The sequence below is a fragment of the Ovis aries genome, chromosome 3 (assembly GCF_016772045.2).
Source record: "Ovis aries strain OAR_USU_Benz2616 breed Rambouillet chromosome 3, ARS-UI_Ramb_v3.0, whole genome shotgun sequence".
Lineage (NCBI taxonomy): Eukaryota > Metazoa > Chordata > Mammalia > Artiodactyla > Bovidae > Ovis > Ovis aries.
This window is the reverse complement of record NC_056056.1, coordinates 59,274,207-59,294,806: the sequence shown is the minus strand read 5'-3', so window position 1 is coordinate 59,294,806 and position 20,600 is coordinate 59,274,207. Positions and strand designations below refer to the sequence as shown.

The window sequence follows — 20,600 nt, the reverse complement described above, 5'->3', positions numbered from 1 at the left end:
GAGCTTGGGTCACCTGTTATTCAGCAAGGTGTGTGTCACTCATCATCTAGAAGTTATGTTCAGAAACTGGACGACACACCACCAAAACAGGAACAAAAACTGCTATTTGAAATGCCCCAGATTGGATGCATAGCGTGACAATACCCTTCTGAATGCATCTGATAGACTATTTTATGACAGTCCTTAGCTTTTAGCGAGAAAAATTAATTTTCTTTGTCTGAAGCTCAGCATTTGCTAGGGCAGGTAGTGTAGAGAGAAGGACTGGGTAGAACCCAGCAGGCAGAAGGAACTGGTGGGGAGATGTAACAGGAGCCACCCAGGTGACGTAAGTCTCCATTTGTTGACTCCTCTATTAGGACGTCAGTTTCTCCATACTTTCATCAGGAGTGGTATGAAGATGAAACAGATTAAACCCAGAAGACCAGAGAAGGTGTATTCTTTATGCTGCTGCTGCTGAGTCGCTTCAGTCGTGTCCGACTCTGTGCAACCCCATAGATGGCCTCCCACCAGGCTCATCCCTGGGATTCTCCAGGCAAGAACACTGGAGTGGGTTGAAGTGCATTTCCTTCTCCAGTGCCAGAAAGTGAAAAATGAAAGTGAAGTCGCTCAGTCATGTCCGACTCTTAGCGACCCCATGGACTGCAGCCTACCAGGCTCCTCCGTCCATGGGATTTTCCAGGCAAGAGTACTGGAGAGGGGTGCCATCGCCTTCTCCAATTCTCTGTGCGGTGATTATTTTTTATTTTTATTCTTTTGCTATTTATTTGTTTATCTTTAACTGCACTGGGTCTTCATTGCTTTGTGGACTTTCTCTAGTTGTGGTGCATGAGCTTCTCACTGCAGTGACTTCTCTTACTGCAGAGCCCAGGCTCTAGGCACATGGGATTCAGTAGTTTCAGCATGTGGGCCCTATAGTGCAGGCTTACTAGTTGTGGTGCATGGGCTCAGCTGCCCGATGACATATAGAAACCTCCTGGACCGAGGACCAAACCTGTGTCCCCTGCATTGGCAGGCGGATTCTTAACAACTGGACCATGAGGAAAGTCCTCTGTGCAGTGGTGATTAAAGTGACTGACTGATCTGATGCTTCCCAGGTGACTCAGGGGTAAAGAAACTTTTAAAGTTATTAGTGCTAGGGGAATTGGTTGTGAGTCACATGTACTTTTGCTCGATAATAAAGTAAGATCATCACAGGAACTTTGCAGTCTGTGTGGTGTGGAGTGTGCACCGGGATTCAGGGGCTCGTTCTAGTTGATATGCTGCTGTTAACTGGCTGTGTGACTTGGCTAAATTATTTCAGTTGTTGTTGCTGGTGTTCAGTCGCTCAGTCGTGTCTGACCCTTTGTGACCCCGTGGACTGCAGCGCTCCAGGCTTCCTTGTCCTTCACTATCTCCCAGAGCTTGCGCAAACTCATGTTCTTTATTTCAGGAGAGCTTTAATTTCCTTCTCTGTAAAATGATGGATAGGACTAAATTTCTAAAGATTGTCCTAATCTCAGGGCTCAGGTACCATCAAATATACGAAACACCCTTATAAATTATCTAGAGGAATTTTTTGACTTCCTTTTTTATTACCAAGAGTTGACTCATTGGAAAAACTCTGATGCTGGAAGGGATTGGGGGCAGGAGAAGGGGATGACAGAGGATGAGATGGCTGGATGGCATCACTGACTCGATGGACATGAGTCTGAGTGAACTCTGGGAGTTGGTGATGGACAGGGAGGCCTGGCGTGCTGCGATTCATGGGGTCGCAAAGAGTGAGACACGACTGAGCGATGGAACTGAACTGAACTGAAGGATTCTTTTAAAAATAGCACAAATTCATGACCATTAGGTACATATCTCGTTGCCTCTCAACCTGCTCTGATGATGCCCTTAACCTTTTCTGATTCAAAAGGCACAAAAATAGCTTATTATGTTGCTTTAGTCATGTTTCAATTATGTTAAGGGAAAAAAATAAGTTCCCAGAGGATAAGAGATATTGACAGTTCCATTAAAAACAAAGGTTTCACATTATTTTTAGAATGAATTGTAAGCTGCAGGAAGGTTGAGTTGCCTTGGGACAGAGATCTGATTTGCCACTCTTCCTCTTAGCTAGGTATTTATAAACTTCCTCAAAAGAATAGTGATATAAACCAAGCTAAGATGTGTGTGTGTCTGTGTCTGTGTGTCAGAATGAATGATGAACCTAAAGTTTACTTGGTTAGCTTTAGTACATGTGCTCCTAGGTTCTATATCTAATACTTTCTTTAAAAATTATTTATTTTTAATTGATGGATAATTGCTTTATAATATTGTACTGATTTCTGCCATATATCGACATGCATCAGCCATAAATATACATATGTCCCCTCCCTCCTGAACCTCCCTTCCACCTCCTATCCCGTCCCACGCCTCTAGGCTGTCACAGAGCCGCAGTTTGAGTTCCCTGAGTCATACAGCAAACTCCCACTGGCTATCTGTTTAAATCTAATACTTTTGACAGTAGTTATGAATTTTGTTTTCAGTTTTCAGAAGGACCACCTGAAATCCAGTTTGCCTTTTTCTAGTGATTTACATGCAGAGTCAAAGCACTCAGGAGATTTGGCCATGGTTCTTCACTGATGGTTTTAAAATTTTGTTTTGTGATATCAGTTCAGTTCAGTTCAGACACTCAGTTGTGTCTGACTCTTTGTGACCCCATGTACCGCAGCACGCCAGGCCTCCCTGTCCATCACTAACTAACTCCTGGAGTTTACCCAAACTTATGTCCGTTGAGTCAGTGATGCCATCCAACCATCTTATCCTCTGTCGTCCCCTTCTCCTCCTGCCTTCAGTCCTTCCCAGCATCAGGGTCTTTTCAAATGAGTCAGTTTTTCACATCAGGTGGCCAAAGTATTGGAGTTTCAGCGTCAACATCCGTCCTTCCAATGAACACTCAGGACTGATCTCCTTTAGGATGGACTGGTTGGATCTCCTTAGCATGTTTTTTTTTTTAATCTATTTATTTAAATTGGAGGCTAATTACTTTACAATATTGTAGTGGTTTTTGCCATACATTGACATGAATCAGCCATGGGTATACATGTGTTCCCCATCCTGAACTCCCCTCCCACCTCCTTCCCCATCCCATCCCATCCCTCAGGGTCATCTCAGTGCACCAGCCCTGAGCACCCTGTCTTATGCATCAAACCTGGACTGGTGATCTGTTTCACATATGATAATATACATGTTTCAATGCTATTCTCTCAAATCATCCCACCCTCACCTTTTCCCACAGAGTCCAAAAGACTGTTCTGTACATCTGTGTCTCTTTTGCTGTCTTGCATATAGGGGCATCGTTACCGTCTTTCTAAATTCCATGTATATGCATTAGTATACTGTATTGGTGTTTTTCTTTCTGACTTACTTCATTCTATATAATAGGCTCCAGTTTCATCCACCTCATTAGAACTGATTCAGTCTAATGCATTCCTTTTAATGGCTGAGTAATATTCCATTGTGTATATGTACCGCAGCTTTCTTATCCATTCGTCTGCCAGTGGGCATCTAGGTTGCTTCCATGTCCTGGCTATTGTAAATAGTAGCGTGGTTTTTCTTTGGTGTCTCTAGATGGCATTAGGATCACAGTTCACCAAATCTAAATAGACATCAGATTATTGAACTATCTGATTCTCTGTGTTTTGAAACACAGTTATAAATGCAAAGACCTTCCTTCTCTGTATTTAGAATGCATATTATACCTGTGTATATATAGCTAGTCTGTCCTTAGACAATATCTTTACCTTTTCTTTATTTAGAGATACCATATTTGTTTTTTGTTTCATTTTTCTGTAAAATGTCCTCCCCTTTTTCCCTCTTAAAAGGAACAAACAATTCTATTATAGGTCTATACTTAGAGTTTGGGGTTTTGTTTTATTTTATTTTAGGCATGTTTCTCCCCAAGGGACACACTGCCTTTTGGTTTCAGACAGGTGCAGAAACAACTATAATCCGAGAGCCTTCCAGCCTCCTCCCTGCCCTGCATCAGACTGCATTTGTTAAGATGGGCCTTCAAGAGGGTGAGGGTTGGTGGAGGGAGCCTTTGAAAAAGAGTACATTTTTAATGGTTACTTGATTTTTTCATAAAGGGTCCATCAGTAGACCGTTTTGAGCATTGCTTTATTAAAAGAGACTCTGTAATCTCTTCTAAAGATTCTCTAATTTATACTGAAAGATGTCTGATCATTTGGCAGTTTTTCATTTGTACATAAACTAGCACAATGTGAGTCTTAGATGAGCACCATCTCAGATGGGGGTTTATTTGGAAAAGTCGCTGTCAGTCATGGAGCAAGCCAATATTTAAATAATTGCTTAGCTTAATTGCTTTTCTTTTAATTATAGAAGTGAAGCAGTGCTTTGGTATAATTTTGTCTTATTTACCGCTTAGCGTGGCTGAAAGCAGTGCTGTGAACTAAATCGATTTATTCCACCATGCATGTTGTCAAGTGAGAAATTGATTGGCTCTGTTTTGTAGGAAACTGACTCATTATGCATATTGTTTATCTACTTTATGGATGTTTATTAATCTAAATGAAGGCAGAGGCAGTTCCTAAACTCTATTTTTCACCATGAATGCAGAAAGTATACCTAAGCAGTTAAGCTAGTCATTTTCCTTGAGGTATTTTGTTTTATAGGTTGAGTATAGGTTAAGGAAAGAAAGAATGAAAAAATGAGTATCTGCTTGGTATCTCACTGCTCTTGGGCAATAATTCAGAATCTTTGATGATTATAAATACCAAATTACTTCAGGATTTGTTTTTTCTTCTGCATTTTCTTTCTTTCTTCTTCTTCTTTTAAATCTACATTTCCTTTTAAACATGTCACACAGGATGCCTTTGACTAATATCCAAATCTCCTGAAAGATTTCATAATTCTTCATGTTCGATCAACTAACTAGTTGTTAACCCTGAGGCCCTCTCCTTCATCCTCGAGGAGGTGTGATTCCCTGGAACACCAAACTTCCAGCAGATAAGCTTCCTCTACTCTCCCTGTCACATCAGTTTCAACATTCTCACTGAAATCTAGGGACAGAGACGTCATGTGTTAGTCGCTCAGTCGTGTCCGACTCTTTGCGACCCACCATGGACTGTAGCCTGCCAGGCTCCCCTGTCCATGGAATTCTCCAGGCAAGAATACTGGAGAGGGTTGCCATTCTCTTCTCCAAGGGGTCTTCCCAGCCCAGGGATAGAACCTGGGTCTCCTGCATTACAGGCAGATTCTTTACCATCTGAGCCACCAGGGAAGCTCATTATAATCGAGAGCACACTTACCATGGTGCTCAGTGTACTGTGAGCACCTGACTGCTGCTGCGGCTGCTTTTGTTTTTTTTTAATATTTATTTATTTTGCGGCATTGGGTCTCAGTTGTGGCACACGGGATCTTTCACTGCCATGTGCAGGCTTCTCTCTAGTTGCAGCTCGTGGGCTTAGTTGCCCTGCAGCACGTGGGATCTTAGTTCCCCAACCAGGAATGGAACGCATGTCCCCTGCATTGGAAGGTGGATTCTTAACCACTGGACCACGAGAGAAGCCCCTGCTTCTTAACCCTAGTGAGAGAGTCAGTGGTACTTGAACTTTAACACACCCAAAACTCAACTGGTCTTTAAGGTGGCAGAGGGTCCTGCAGGACTGTGCGGCTGGTGTTACAGGTCCAGTAAGATCCTAGCCGTTATGGAACTTCTGTGGCACTATGTGGAGCTAGCAGGGGAGCCAGATATAAAATTATTATAGTGTAAATATCATAGTCGAATTACGGTAACTGCTACAAGGAAGGATAGAACTAAGAGACGCTTAGCAAGGGTACCTGACCTCCCAAGGTGGGAGGTCAGAGAGGGCTGCTCAGAAGAAATGGTGTTTACAACTGAGATCCTTTGAGGACAAAGGGCTGTAAGAGATGGACAGAGATGCAGGGAAGGACTGCTCTGGGAGAAGAAATGGCCAGCATCAAGGCCTTGCAGTAGGAATGATCATGGTGTGCTCAGAGCACCTAAAGAAGGCGAGGATGGCAAGTAGGATGAGGGTGAGGTAGAGATGAATCCATAGAGGGAGGCTGGGGTCAGGCTATACGGGGTCTCATAATGTATGGGAAGCGTTTTGGATTTCATCCACAGCCATGGGAAGCCAGTGAAAGGTTTTAACTGGGAGAGACTCCTGCGTGGTCAAAATGGAAAGGGTTTTTTGACATTCTGTTTTGCTGAGACTTTCAGTGAGGCCGATGAATCAGAAGTTTGGCACAGTGAGACATTTGTATTATCAGCCAGTTATCTCTAACTGTGGAAGCATTTATATTTAGAAAATATTTGTAAAGGGCCTTCCCTGGTGGTCTAGTGGCTGGGACTCCATGCTCCCAGTACAGGGGACCCAGGTTCAATCCCTGGTCATGGAAGTAGATCCCATGAGTGTGCTCAGCCGAACCCCTGTAGCCCGCCAGGCTCCTCTGTCCATGGGATTTTCTGCATGTCACAACTAAAAGGTCACATGCAGCAACTAAAAGATCCTGCGTGCTGCCATGAAAATTAAAGATCCTGAGTGCTACAACTAAGACCTGGTGCAGCCAAATAAATAAATAAAAAGAAAATATTTATGATGTATTCACACCAGCTAGAAGTTGTGTGGAAATCTGGAAGAAAGTAGACAAATTCTTAAAATCCTACTAAACCAATCCCTCCTGTACTCTGCTGACTATGTATATTGTCTGTACTAATCATAGTATACTATGTTACATAGTGGCACTAACCATCACTTTGCCGACAAAGGTCCATCTAGTCAAAGCTATGGTTTTTCCAGTCGTCTTGCATGGATGTGAGAGTTGGACCATAAAGAAGGCTGAACGCCGAAGAATTGATGCTTTTGAACTGTGGTGTTGGAGAAAACTCTTGAGAGTCCTTTGGACAACAAGGAAATCAAACCAGCCAATCCTAAAGGAACTCATTCCTGAATGTTCATTGGAAGGACTGATGCTGAAGGTGAAGCTCCAATACTTTGGCCACCTGATGGGAAAAGCCGACTCATTGGAAAAGGTCCTGATGCTGGGAAAGGTTAAAGGCAGGAGGAGAAGGGGACTACGGAGGACGAGATGGTTGGAACGCATCGCCTACTCAATGGACATGAGTTTGAGCAAGCTTCAGGAGGTGGTGAAGGACAGGAAAGATTCACTTGCTTCAGTCCATGGGGTCGCAAAGAGTCAGACACGACTGAGCAACTGAACAACCACCACCATAGAAAATGGACTGGAAGAGGAAGAAGAGCAGAAGTGTGGAGACCAGTTAAGAGGCTAGTCTGGAACAGATGGCGATAGCTTGGATTGGAGTGAGACAGGGAAGTGGAGGGAAGTAAAGTGATGAATCGAAGAGATGTTTAGGGAGGGAAGTCTTTGTGAAATTAAAAAGCCAAAGGAGGAATTAGTAGTAACTTAAGAACAGGTGTAGAGAGGGAGAACATGAATTTGTTTAGATGTGGTGAGTTCAAAGTGACTTTGAGAGCTCTCCAAGCAGAGATGTCAAGAAGGCATTTGTATATATGGGTCTGGTGCTCACAGAGGAAAAGTCTGCGTTGAAGAGAAAAGTTAGAAGTGTTAGTATCCTGGGAACTGAGAGAAACCATCACCCGGCAGAGGAGTATGGTGAGAAAATGACCTCCAGCCAACCTTTCCGAATCCCTAACACTTTTTATTTAATTTTTACAAATTTTATTGGAGTTTGTGCTTTACAATGTTGGGTTGGTTTCTGCTGTACAGCAAAGTTAATCCGTTACACATATATCTCCTCATTTTTGGATTTCATTCCCATTTAGGTCATCACAGAACAGAGTAGAGTTCCCTACGCTATATGGTAGGTTCTCATTAGTTATCTGTCTTATGCATAGTATCAGTAGTGTATATATGTCAATCCTAGTCTCCCAATTCATCCCACCCCCGCTTTTCCTCCTTGGGATCCATATTTGTTCTCTACATCGGTGTCTCTATTTCTGCTTTGTAAATAAGATCATCTATATCAATTTTTTCTTGATTCCTCATATATGTATTAATATACAATATTTGTTTCTCTCTTTCTGATTTACTTCACTCTCTGACAGTTTCTGGGTCTATCCATGTCTCTACAAATGACCCAGTTTTGTTCCATTTTATGGCTGAGTAGAATCCCTAACATAGGAAAATTCAAGTAGCGAGTGATGAATCAGAGAGAAAAGGATTTCAAGGATAGATTAGCTTTAGTAGGATTTTAGGATTTTCTTGCTCTCTTGTAGATTTCCCCACCTCTTGGTTGGTGTGAATTCTTCAAAAGTATTTATAAATATACTTAGAATGCAGATGCCTCACTAAGAGAACCCTTTGATTCGTCAAAGTCTGATTGAAAGTCTTCAAGTAGAAGAAAATGTTTAAAAAAAAAAAACAACCACCAAAACCCTTTCTGTTTTGACTGTGGAAGAATTGGGGGAACAGAAGAAGGAATGGGAAAAGCAGGATCCTCAAAATGGTAGAAACATTCATCAGTAGTTTGGGGACCAAGAGACATACCTTTTTAAAAATTAATTAATTTTAATTGGAGAATAATTGCTTTACAATATTATGATGGTTTTTGTCATACGTCGACATGAATCAGCCATGGGTGCACGTGTCCCCCCATCCCGAACCCCCCTCCCCCCCATCCCGAACCCCCTCCCCCCATCCCTCTGGGTTGTCTCAGGGCAATGATTTTGGGTGCCCTGCTTCATGCATCCCCCACTCCAGTACTCTTGCCTGGAAAATCCCATAGGTGGGGGAGCCTGGTAGGCTGCAGTGCATGGGGTCGCGAAGAGTCGGACACGACTGAGTGACTTCACTTTTACTCTTCACTTTCATGCGTTGGAGAAGGAAATGGCAACCCACTCCAGTGTTCTTGCCTGGAGAATCCCAGGGACGGGGGAGCCTGATGGGCTGCCGTCTATGGGGTCTCACAGAGTCGGACACGACTGAAGCGACTTAGCAGCAGCAGCAGCAGCTTAATGCATCAAACTTGCACCGGTCATCTGTTTTACCTATGGTAATATACAAGTTTCAGTTCTAGTCTCTCAAATCATTCCACCCTCGCCTTCTCCCATAGAGTGCAAAAGTCTCTTCTTTACATCTGTGTCTCTTTTGCTGCCCTGCATATAGGATTATTGTTACCATCTTTCTAAATTTCATATATATGTGTTAATATGCAATATTTGTGTTTCTCTTTCTGACTTACTTCACTGTATATAATAGGCTCCAGGTTCATCCACCTCATTAGAACTAACTCAAATGTGTTCCTTCTTATAGCTGAGTAATATTCCATTGTGTATTATGTACCACAACTTCTTATCCATTTGTCTGCTGATGGACATCTAGGTTGCTTCCATGTCCTGCTGCTGCTGCTGCTAAGTCGCTTCAGTTGTGTCCGACTCTGTGCAACCCCATTGACGGCCTCCTACCAGGCTCCTCTGTCCCTCGGATTCTCCAGGCAAGAACACTGGAGTGGGTTGCCATTTCCTTCTCCAATGCAGAAAAGTGAAAAGTGAAAGTGAAGTCGCTCAGTTGTGTCTGACTCTTAGCGACCCCATGGACTGCAGCCTAGCAGGCTCCTCCGTCCATGAGATTTTCCAGGCAAGAGTACTGGAGTCGGGTGCCAGTGCCTTCTCCACTTCCATGTACTAGGTATTGTAAACAGTGCTTCAGTGAGCATTGGGGTATATATTTCTCTTTCATTTCTGGTTTCCTTCGGGTGTATGCCCAGAAGTGGGATTGCTGGGTATTATGGCAGTTCTGTTCCCAGTTTTTAAAGGAATCTCCATACTGTTCTTCACAGTGGCTATACCAGTTTGCATTCCCACCGACATTGTAAGAGGGTTCCCTTTTCTCCACACCCTCTCCAGCATTTATTGTAGGCATACCTTTTTAAATAGCCGTGGAGGGGACTTTCCTGTGGTCCAGTGGTTAAGACCCCAAGCTCCTGATTCAGGAGGCCCAGATTTCATCACTGATCAGGGAACTAGAGGCAAATCCAGCATCTAAAGCCAAACAAGGGAAGTTCTTTTTTTTTTTTTTTTTCAGGAAAATTCTAGCCAAGAATTGAAGAAAGAATGAAAGAATTGGAAGTCATTCTCTTATCATTTTATTGAAGTCGTAGATCCTCAGTTGATACTAAAATGGTGAAAAGTTGATGGGACTCTTTAAAATGGAGGGACCAGACTGACTCCACTGAATCCACTGATTAATAGTAACAATATGACATAACTCAGGGGTTGGCAAACTTCTTCTATCAAGTGCTAGATAGTAAATGTCTTGGGCTTTGTGAGCTATGCGGTCTTTATACTTGTAATGCAAAAGCAGCCATGGGCGATACAGAAGTGAATGAGAATGTCTGACCTCTACTGTTACCATAATAGGAAGTTTACAGCACAGCCTGTGAGGTAGTCTTGTCCCAAAACATCAAGGCTGCATCCAGTCAAAGCTCCAGTTTTTATTACACCTTTTAAAGAAGTACAGGGAGTAAGGACTTCCCTGGTGTACCAGTGGCTAAGACTCCATGCTCCCAATGTAGGGGGGCCAGGTTTGATCCCTGGTCAGGGAACTAGATCCCACACGCTGCAACTAAGACCTGTCATAGCCAAATAAATTTTAAAAAGAAAAGATAAAAGGGGAAAAAAAGAAAGAAAGGAAAGAAACACTGGGAATAAAGTAACAGGTCACTTGCAAAATCCACACTGAGGGACATTCTGTAGGATGAATAATCTGGTTTCTCAAGTAAATCAAAGCAAGAAAAAGGGGCCCTGATGGGGACAAAAAGAATCAAATGTGATATGTGGACTTTATATTCCTGTTGGAGCAAATGAATTATATAGTTCTGAGTGCTAAGTTACTGCAGTCATGTCTGACTCTGAGACTCCATGGATTATAGCCTACCAGGCTCCTCTGTCCATGGGATTTCCCAGGCAGAAATACTGGAGGGTGTTGCCATGCCCTCCTCCAGGGGATTTTTCTGACCTAGGGATCAAACCCATGTCTCTTACATCTCCTGCCTTGGCAGGTGGGTTCTTTACCACTAGCACCACCAAGGAAGCCCCAATTATATAGTATGTTTTTGCAACAGTCAGGGAAATTTGAATGTTAGATGATTTTTAAGGAATTCCTCTTAATTCTGTCAGATGTAACATTTGGCATGGTAGTTATTTCTCAGCAGCAAATACTGAAGTATGTGTAGGTGAATGACATGATGCCTATGACTGACTTTAAAATACTGCCCTAACAAATAGATGTAACAGATGAGTGGAGAGTAGCGAAATGTTGAAGATTGTTGAAACTGGGTCATAGACACATGGGGTTTTATTATAGTCATCTCTTTACATTTGATGTTTCAAAACTTTCATTTTAAGTTAAAGTTGAATATACCCACCCAAAGTGTATGTGTTGATGGTGGAGGTTGGGGCTGGGTGGGTGGGGAGGTGATCTCATAGAAAAAGAAGGAAGAACCAAATGAAAATATGTCTTTTTCAAATAAGAAGAATTTTTTGTTTTCAGTCAGTTCCTTTATTTTCTCAGTTGAAGTTCCCCCTGCCGCTTGAAAACAGAGTTCTTATCCTCACATTCTGATTTCAAATAGCAGTCCTTGATTCCGGGTGCCACTGGTATGCATTATGCCATTCAAGTTTTGATCAGAAATGGTAATTGAATTACTTTTACTAAGCTGCTTTGTGACTTGGTGGTTAAAGACCAGGGTTGGATCTTTGATACCGAGTTTGCCTGCCGATTTGACAAACCTTTTATTTTAAAATTATTCACAGGAAGAAACAAATAGAGGGAAACCCTGCCACCACCCCCAAATAATAAGCATGTGTGTTTTTGAAAATGACTGAAGTGGGAAGCAAGGCACATAATTAGTGTGAGATGCAGAGCAGCGAATCAGAACAAATGGCTCCTTCCAGAGACGAACTGGTGGAATGTGAAAATGCATCACCATAACCTACATTTTTTTTATACCAAGAGATTTGCAGCTGACTCTCCGGGTGACTCATTCCTATGCTGGGAGGGTGAGGTAATGCTTTTCTGAGAGGTGAGGTCATCTCTCTACCTGAACTGCAGGCCCCAACTGCTTCTTGTGGCTCTCAAGGAAAAAGCGCCATCTGCTTTCACAGCTGCAGCCTCAAAGACTTCACAAAGATTGGTGCAGAGGTTAGCAGCCGTGAGTGTGACTCATAAGCAGCCAATTAGTGAAGAGCAGCTATTTGAAAGTAAACTTGAAAATCATCATCCAGAAATATGACATGACCAAGGCTTGAATCATAATGTTTTTTTGTTATGGGTTTTGTCCTCTTTTAAAATAAGGCCAAAAAAAAAAAAGGGCAGATAAAATAAGGCAGTTTGTCTCCATATGGTCAATCACATGACATCTTCTTGGTTGTTTAAATGGTGTTTTTAATTGCAGATAAGTTTACTTTCTTTTACGTTTGGAAGCAGCTCCTGTTCATCTGATGGAGGTTTTTGTTTGTTCTTTTGTATGTGTGGAGGGGGGGCAGGGGGAGTGATTGGGGGTGGTTGCACTTCGAAATGTTTGTATTCCCTAAGGACCTGCTTGTTTAGATAAAGAGAAGTTGTTTAATGGAAGAGGAAACAAGTAAAAATAAATGTTATTTGTTTCCTGCAGACCCACCAACCTCTCTTCCTCTTTCTTGTAGTGATACACACCTGCTCTGCCTATTTGTCCTCAGCCAGTGCTTGCTGTTGACATTACCAGACAGTACCTGTTTTTAAATTTTATCATTTTATTGAAGTTTTTATTATCTTTATTATCATTAAAAAATATATATTTATTTCACTGCATCAAGTCTTAGTTGTGGCATGTAGGATCTTTGATCTTTAGTTGCAACATGTGGGATGTAGTTCCCAGACCAGAAATTGAACTCAAACCCCATGCACTGGGAGTGAGGAGTCTTAGCATAGCCATTGGCCCACCAGGGATGTCCCTTATCATTTTTATATCATAGTTTGAATTTATTGTTCTAGTAAATAGAAGAGAGAATATAATGTGGAAGGTAGAGAACAATAAACTCTTGATTTCCTGACTAATGTGTAACTTAAAAGGGGAGATTACTTTGGCTAAATACTATGGTAGCTTCAGTTCAGTTCAGTTCAGTTGCTCAGTTGTGTCCGACTCTTTGCGACCCCATGAATCGCAGTACGCCAGGCCTCCCTGTCCATCACCAACTCCTGCAGTTCACTCAGACTCATGTCCATCGAGTCGGTGATGCCATCCAGCCATCTCATCCTCTGTCGTCCCCTTCTCCTCCTGCCCCCAATCCCTCCCAGCATCAGGGTCTTTTCCAGTGAGTCAACTCTTCGCATGAGATGGCCAAAGTATTGGAGTATCAGCTTTCGCATCAGTCCTTCCAAAGAACACCCAGGGCTGATCTCCTTTAGAACGGGCTGGTTGGATCTCCTTGCAGTCCAAGGGACTTCTCCAACACCACAGTTCAAAAGCATCAATTCTTTGGCGGTAGCTTCACCATGACCTAAATCTGTTCTTAATGACAACTTTGAGTTGAACATTCTTCAAAAGATGAGAAACTTTGATTTTTGAAATTAGAACTTTTTATCTGTTGTTATCAATAAATAGAAGAAAGCAAAGAATAAAATAGTAATGTTAAAATTCTAAGATAGTATGTGGTGGTGTACATATGTATACATGCCAATGTCATTTGAGAGCTCATTAAAAATCAAATGTTTATTTTTATTTACATATTTGTTTACTTTTGACCATGCTATATCGCTTGTGGGATCTTAGTTCCCGACCAGGGATTGAACCCAGGCCCCTGGCAGTGGAGGTGAAGAGTCCTAACCACTGGGCTGCCAGGGAAGTCACCCCAAATTTAGATTTTTTAAAAAAAAATAAAGAGAAATAGTTGGAGATCTTTAGATAGTGAGAATTATGATGAACCTTCAATTTCATGGTATAGCCTTCTGAGTTTAATTACAGCTGCAAAGCTGAGTATCTTTTCTCTTTAATCTCTTATTTGGAAGTAATTTCACGGTACAAGAAGTTGCACACTTTTTGGTATGAAAAGTAGTACCAAAAAAAAAAAGAGAACCAACCCTTGTATTCCCAGATTAATCTGCTCAAAACTTATTTGCTCTATCATTTGAGTTGTATGTGTAATCTCTCCTCTCCCAAACCCCCATATGTACTCTTTTTTTCTTGAAATATCTAAAGATAAATGAAATATCCGTTATAGCTCTTTACTCCTAAATGCTTCAGTGTGCATTTCTTAATAGAGATACTCTCTTACATAATCACAGTACAGTCATCAACTCTTTATCTATTGTCTATTCCAGTTTTATCAATGTCTTTTATGGTGTCTTTCATTCCCAGTGTAGCGTCTAGTCTAGGGTCAGGCAGTACAGTTACTTGTCCCAGTAGCTTCTTTTAATCTGGATTTTTTTCCCCACAGACTCTATCTTTTATGACATTGACATTTTTGAAAAATGTTGTCTCTCTGGCTTTCTACTTAAAAATAAAATAGAATTTTTCTCCTTTTGTGCTTGTCTGATGTTTCCTGATTAGATCCAGGCTGTGCATTCTTGGTTCAGAATGCTGTATGGGTAACCTTCTCTTAGGGTTTCCTGTCCATCAAACTCATTTGATCTTCCAGTCAAGGTATTGTCTAAATTCTCCACTATATAATGACTTTTCTGTTTTTGTTGTTGTTGTTGTTTTTAATCTATTGTAACTAATAAGCAGTTGGGAAGATACTTTGTTGTTTAGTTGCTAAGTCATATCCAATTCTTTTGCGACCCTATGGACACTAAAGCCTGCCAGGCTCATCTGTCCATGAAATTCTCTAGGCAAGAATATTGGACTGGGTTGCCATTTTTTCCTCCAGGGGATCTTCCCGACCCAGGGATTGAACTTGTGTCTCCTGTATTGGCAGTTGGATTCCTTACCACTGAGCCACTAGGGAAGCACAGGAAGATACTCTAGGACCATGCAGATATCCTGCTCCTCATCAAAATTTCCCCCCAGATTTAATACCATGGCTGATTTTTGCCTGATATAGTCTTAACTGTGATGACTGCAAGATGCTAATTTTTCCAACTGCAGTCCTCTCTTCAAATATATCAGTAAACTCTTGGCATTTTATTGCAGCAAAAGCATTCCCTTCTCTCCCATATGTTGTTTATTTTATCTTTTTATTAACAATATGGACTCATAAATTCCTTGTTTTTTTCAATGCTTTATAATTCAGTAGTTAATCATTCTGGTGCTTCAGTTTTGTATATATTCTTACTTTTCAGACCAATAAGATATTAAAGGTTCACCTTCTACTTGCCTTGCCCCAGCCCAAGAGTCAGCCATGTCTCTCAGAGGCCTTTGTTCTTTTGCGGAGGGAATGGAATTTGATAAAATCTGGCCACTAGGCTTGAGTGCATTAATTTTACAGCCACTGTATAAGCATAAATGTGTACACATTAACATATTTAATATTTAACAGTACAATGAACACTTTTTGAGACTGTAATATTGTCTCAGTATAGTTACAGCAAAAAGCATAGCAGTAAGACTTCTGTCAGTGAACTTCCACTGCTAAAATTTTCTTGGATTTCAAAGGAAAAGCATAAGTGATGCTAGCCTGAAGGCCAAATGGGATTTCAGTGGGCAGAGTTGGTACTGGAGGGTGTCCAGGGAGAATGAATGACATTGACAATGACATAAGTGAACACTAACAGTAATAACATTAAATATCCTGCTTAAGTGATGATGCCTGATTTCCACCCACATGGGGAAAGGTGAAAGACAAGGGGGAGAAGGTTGTATGAGGTTGTGTTTAGAGGACTTTGAATGTTGGACTTAGGATTTGGGGTCTTTAGTAAGAAGATAATGGAGAGCTATTGAGGGTTTTTGAATAGTGTCATAACAAGCTTAACTCTGACTTAGAGATTAATCTAGAAGATACACAGAGGTTAGGTTGAGGAAATGTCCAGCTAAGACCTGTGAAGAGATTATTACAATAGTTCAAGCCAGAGATATAAGGATTTGAACTACGAAATGAAGGAAAGAAGGGGATTAGAGTCGTGTTTTTCAACCTGTTTTCTAGAACTCCAGGAGTGTGGGACAAACCTGGGGGTAGGGGGTGGGGGAAAGGATATATTAACTGAACAACAACTTAAAACTCTGTGTGACAGAAAAGCATCTCTTTAAAATATCCCTGTAAGTATCTCTTTTAAGAAAAGATTATGCTGCTTAAGGAACAAAGAAGTCCATATAGAAAAAAAAATTTTTTTTTAAGTTTATATCGACATTTGTTTGGAGGCTTTTCGTTTTTAAACTCATACTTCTTTCATAGCCCCTTTTCCAAAGTTTGAGCCTTCACAATCAGGAAAACAGTGGCATTAGCTGAAATAAGTCAAGCTGTGTCCTTTCTTTTTTTTTGCACCACATGGCTTGCAGGATCTTATTGAACTCGGACCCCAGCAGTGACAGCGCCAAGTCCTAACCACTGAACTGCCAGGGAATTCCTGAGTTGTGTCTATTTGTTAATGCTGAAAGGCCCATGTCACAAATGCATGTACTAATTTAACTCTTTCTCCAGAAATACCGTGTTCTTGGCCAAAACCTTTAGAGTCATCCTGGGCTCTTTTCTTTTGCTCGTGTGTACAGGGAATCCACCATGAAATCCTACTGGCTTTACCTTCCAATCGCATCCCTTATCTAACCACCAGCGTCACCTCCACTGTCCATCACCACCACCGTCTCGGGCTTTCCGCTTGCTCTCCATCCTTGCCTCTGCAGCCTGTTTCCCTCCGCTGTCACCATGTACTTCCTGCTTAGGACCTTTGCAAGGGCTGTTCCCCCATATCAGCAGAGTTAGCGCTTGTGTTTAGAGTTTGCTCAAATGTTACTTTCTCTATGGGAGCCTGCCCTGAACTTAACCATTAATGACAGTCCCTTCCCCACCTATGCATATACTTTCCCTTCCTCCTTTATCTTGTTCTGTGTTTTTTTCCTTATGGCATTTATCCCCTAACATAGTCTGTAATTGTATATTATGTTATTTAACTCCCCAGTCCAGAGTTTGAGATCCACATTGGTAGGTGTTTTTGTTTTCTTTTTATTTGTTTTGCTTACTTGTGTATCCTCAGCAACTGAATAGTCCCTGACATGTAATCAGTTCAGTTCAGTTCAGTTGCTCAGTTGTGTCCGACTCTTTGCAACCCCATGAACTGCAGCATACCAGGCGTCCCTGCCAATCACCAACTCCCTGAGTTTACCCAAACTCATGTCCATTGAATTGTGATGCCATCTAACCATCTCATCCTCTGTCGTCCCCTTCTCCTGCCCTCAATCTTTCCCAACATCAAGGTCTTTTAAATGAGTCAGCTCTTCGCATCAGGTGGCCAAAATATTGGAATTTCGGCTTCAACATCAGTCCTTCCAATGAACACCCAGGACTGATCTCCTTTAGGATGGACTGGTTGGACCTTCTTGCAGTCCAAGGGTCTCTCAAGAGTCTTCTCCAACACCACAGTTCAAAAGCATCAATTCTTCGGCGCTCAGCTTTCTTTATAGTCCAACTCTCACATCCATACATGACTACTGGAAAAACCATAGCCTTGACTAGACAGACCTTTGTTGACAAAGTAATGTCTCTGATTTTTAATATGCTGTCTAGGTTGGTCATAACTTTCCTTCCAAGGAGTAAGCGTCTTTTAATTTCATGGCTGCAATCACCATCTGCAGTGATTTTTAGAGCCCCAAAAAATAGTCAGCCACTGTTTCCACTGTTTCCCCATCTATTTCCCATGAAGTGATGGGACCAGATGCCATGATCTTCGTTTTCTGAATGTTGAGCTTTAAGCCAACTTTTTCACTCTCCTCTTTCACTTTCATCAAGAGGCTCTTTAGTTCTTCTTCACTTTCTGCCATAAGGGTGGTGTCATCTGCATATCTGAGGTTATTGAGATTTTTCCCGCCAATCTTGATTCCAGCTTGTGCTTCTTCCAGCCCAGCGTTTCTCATGATGTACTCTGCATAGAAGTTAAATAAGCAGGGTGACAATATACAGCCTTGACGAACTCCTTTTCCTATTTGGAACCAGTCTGTTGTTCCATGTCCAGTTCGAACTGTTGCTTCCTGACCTGCATACAGATTTCTCAAGAGGCAGGGTAGGTGGTCTGGTATTCCCATCTCTTTCAGAATTTTCCACAGTTTATTGTGATCCTTACTCAAAGGCTTTGGCGTAGTCAGTAAAGTAGAAATAGATTTTCCATGATCCAGCAGATGTTGGCAATTTGATCTCTGATTCCTCTGCCTTTTCTAAAACCAACTTTAACATCTGGAAGTTCACGGTTCACGTATTGCTGAAGCCTGTCTTGGAGAATTTTGAGCATTACTTTGCTAGCATGTGAGATGAGTGCAATTGTGCTGTAGTTTGAGCATTCTTTGGCATTGCCTTTCTTTAGAATTGAAATGAAAACTGACCTTTTCCAGTCCTGTGGCCACTGCTGAGTTTTCCAAATTTACTGACATATTGAGTGCAGCACTTTCACAGCATCATCTTTTAGGATTTGAAAGAGCTCAACTGGAATTCCATCACCTCCACTAGCTTTGTTCATAGTGGTTCTTCCTAAGGCCCACTTGACTTCACATTCCAGGATGTCTGGCTCTAGGTGAGTGATCACACCATCTTGATTATCTGAGTTGTGAAGATCATTTTTATATAGTTTTCTGTGTATTCTTGCCACCTCTTCTTAGTATCTTCTGCTTCTGTTAGGTCCCTACCATTTCTGAACTTTATTGAGCCCATCTTTGCATGAAATGTTCCCTTGGTATCTCTGATTTTCTTGACGAGATCTCTAGTCTTTTCTATTCTGTTTCCTATGAAAACCATACTGGAGTGTACCTGTGGGCCCCAGGAGAGACAGGTGGTTCTTTTAAATTGCTTTTGGTTGATAAGCTGTGCGACTTCGTATGCTGCTCCGGAGGCCAAAGTACAGCAGGCCTGAGACCTTGGCAGTATTTCCTATGACACGCAATAGGCCCTCCATCAACGTTGTTACAAGAAGGAAGGACAACTAAGAACATGAAATCATTCAGCTTGGTTACCAGGCTTCTTGCTCATAGCAGATCTGAGAAATTTAATGAAAGAAAGAGTGGGATGCTGCTTAATCAAACTGTGTTCTTTAGACCTGAATCATTGATGGTAACTGGCGTGGATAAAATAGGCCTGGAAAGTGCTGCATAAACTGTCCCTTTACTAGAAAATCACATTATCCATTAGCATAGTAATCCCCATAAGAACTCCTACAGTAACCTCTGCTTGAACTCACGTAGTCACAGAACTCTCATTTGGTCTTGTTACGGAACACTCTTGGCTCCTGGTGAACAGACTTTGAGGAACACCATACTGGAGTGTACCTGTGGGCCCCAGGAGAGACGGGTGGTTCTTTTACATTGCTTTTGGTTGATAAGCTGTGCAACTTCGTATGCTGCTCCGGAGGCCAAAGTGCATCAGGCCTGAGACCACGGCTCTTAGTTCCTGGTGATCCTTTTATTTATTTTCAAAATTATTTATTATTTAATTATTAATTAACTTGGTATTTATTTATTAATTAATTTGTCAATTATTTATTTAACTATTCTATTTATTTTATCCTTTATTTTATTTATTTTATTTTTATTATTTATTTGTTCTATTGACATATAGTTGATTTACAATGTTGTGTTAATTTCTATGTACAGCAGAGTGATTCAGTTATATGTACATATATATATTCTTTCTCATATTCTTTTCCTATTAAGATTTATCACAGGATATTGAATATAACTCCCTACGCTATACAGTGGGACCTTGTGGCTGGTCTATTCCTTCTATGTATACTGTAGTTCACATCTGCTAGTTCTAACCTTCCAGTCCACCTCTCCCCCACCCCTCTTTCCCTTGGCAACCGCAGGTATATTCTCAGTGTCGGTTGTGAGTCTGTTTCTTTTGTGTAGTTAGGTTCATTTGTGTTGTGTTTTAGATTCCACATGTGAGTGATATCGTATGATATTTGTGTTTGTCTGGTTTACTTCATTTAGCGTGATAATCCCTAGGTCCATCCACGTTGCTGCAGATGGCATTATTCTGCTCTTTTTTATGATTGAGTAATATTCCATAGGATATATGTAGCACATCTTCCTTATTCTTTCATAGAATCCTTTTAAAAGTTAGCTTTTATTTTAGGTATTTGGGAACAAGATGATCATTCCTTCCCTGGATGGAGACCTCTTCCAGTGGGACCGGGATCGTGAGAGCATGGAAACAGTTCCGTTTACAGTCGAATCACTTCTTGAATCGTCTTATAAATTTGGAGATGATGTTGTCTTGGTTGGAGGAAAGTCTCTCACTACATATGGACTCAGTGCATATAGTGGAAAGGTGAGTAAAAATGTTCAGTTTGTTTCGGGAGAAGTCAGACTAAATAAGACTAGAAGAAATAATTTCTTAAACTGTACTATTACTGGTTGAGGTCTGTTATAATTTTCCCCCAAGGATATCATTTCTTTTGATAAAAGAACTGTGGAGTAAAAAGGGGGAAATACTATTAAG

General features: G+C 41.4%; 1 protein-coding gene across 2 annotated transcripts in view; it reads left to right on the top strand.

The window, feature by feature from the left end:
• Positions 1–20,600, top strand: part of EIF2AK3 (eukaryotic translation initiation factor 2 alpha kinase 3) — an 82,148-nt gene that overhangs the window by 21,479 nt on the left and 40,069 nt on the right. For both annotated transcript variants that reach the window (XM_004005901.6, XM_060413869.1), the window contains exon 3: positions 20,235–20,429. In XM_004005901.6, the coding sequence (XP_004005950.2) occupies positions 20,235–20,429 (195 nt within the window). The remainder of the gene's footprint in view (positions 1–20,234; positions 20,430–20,600) is intronic.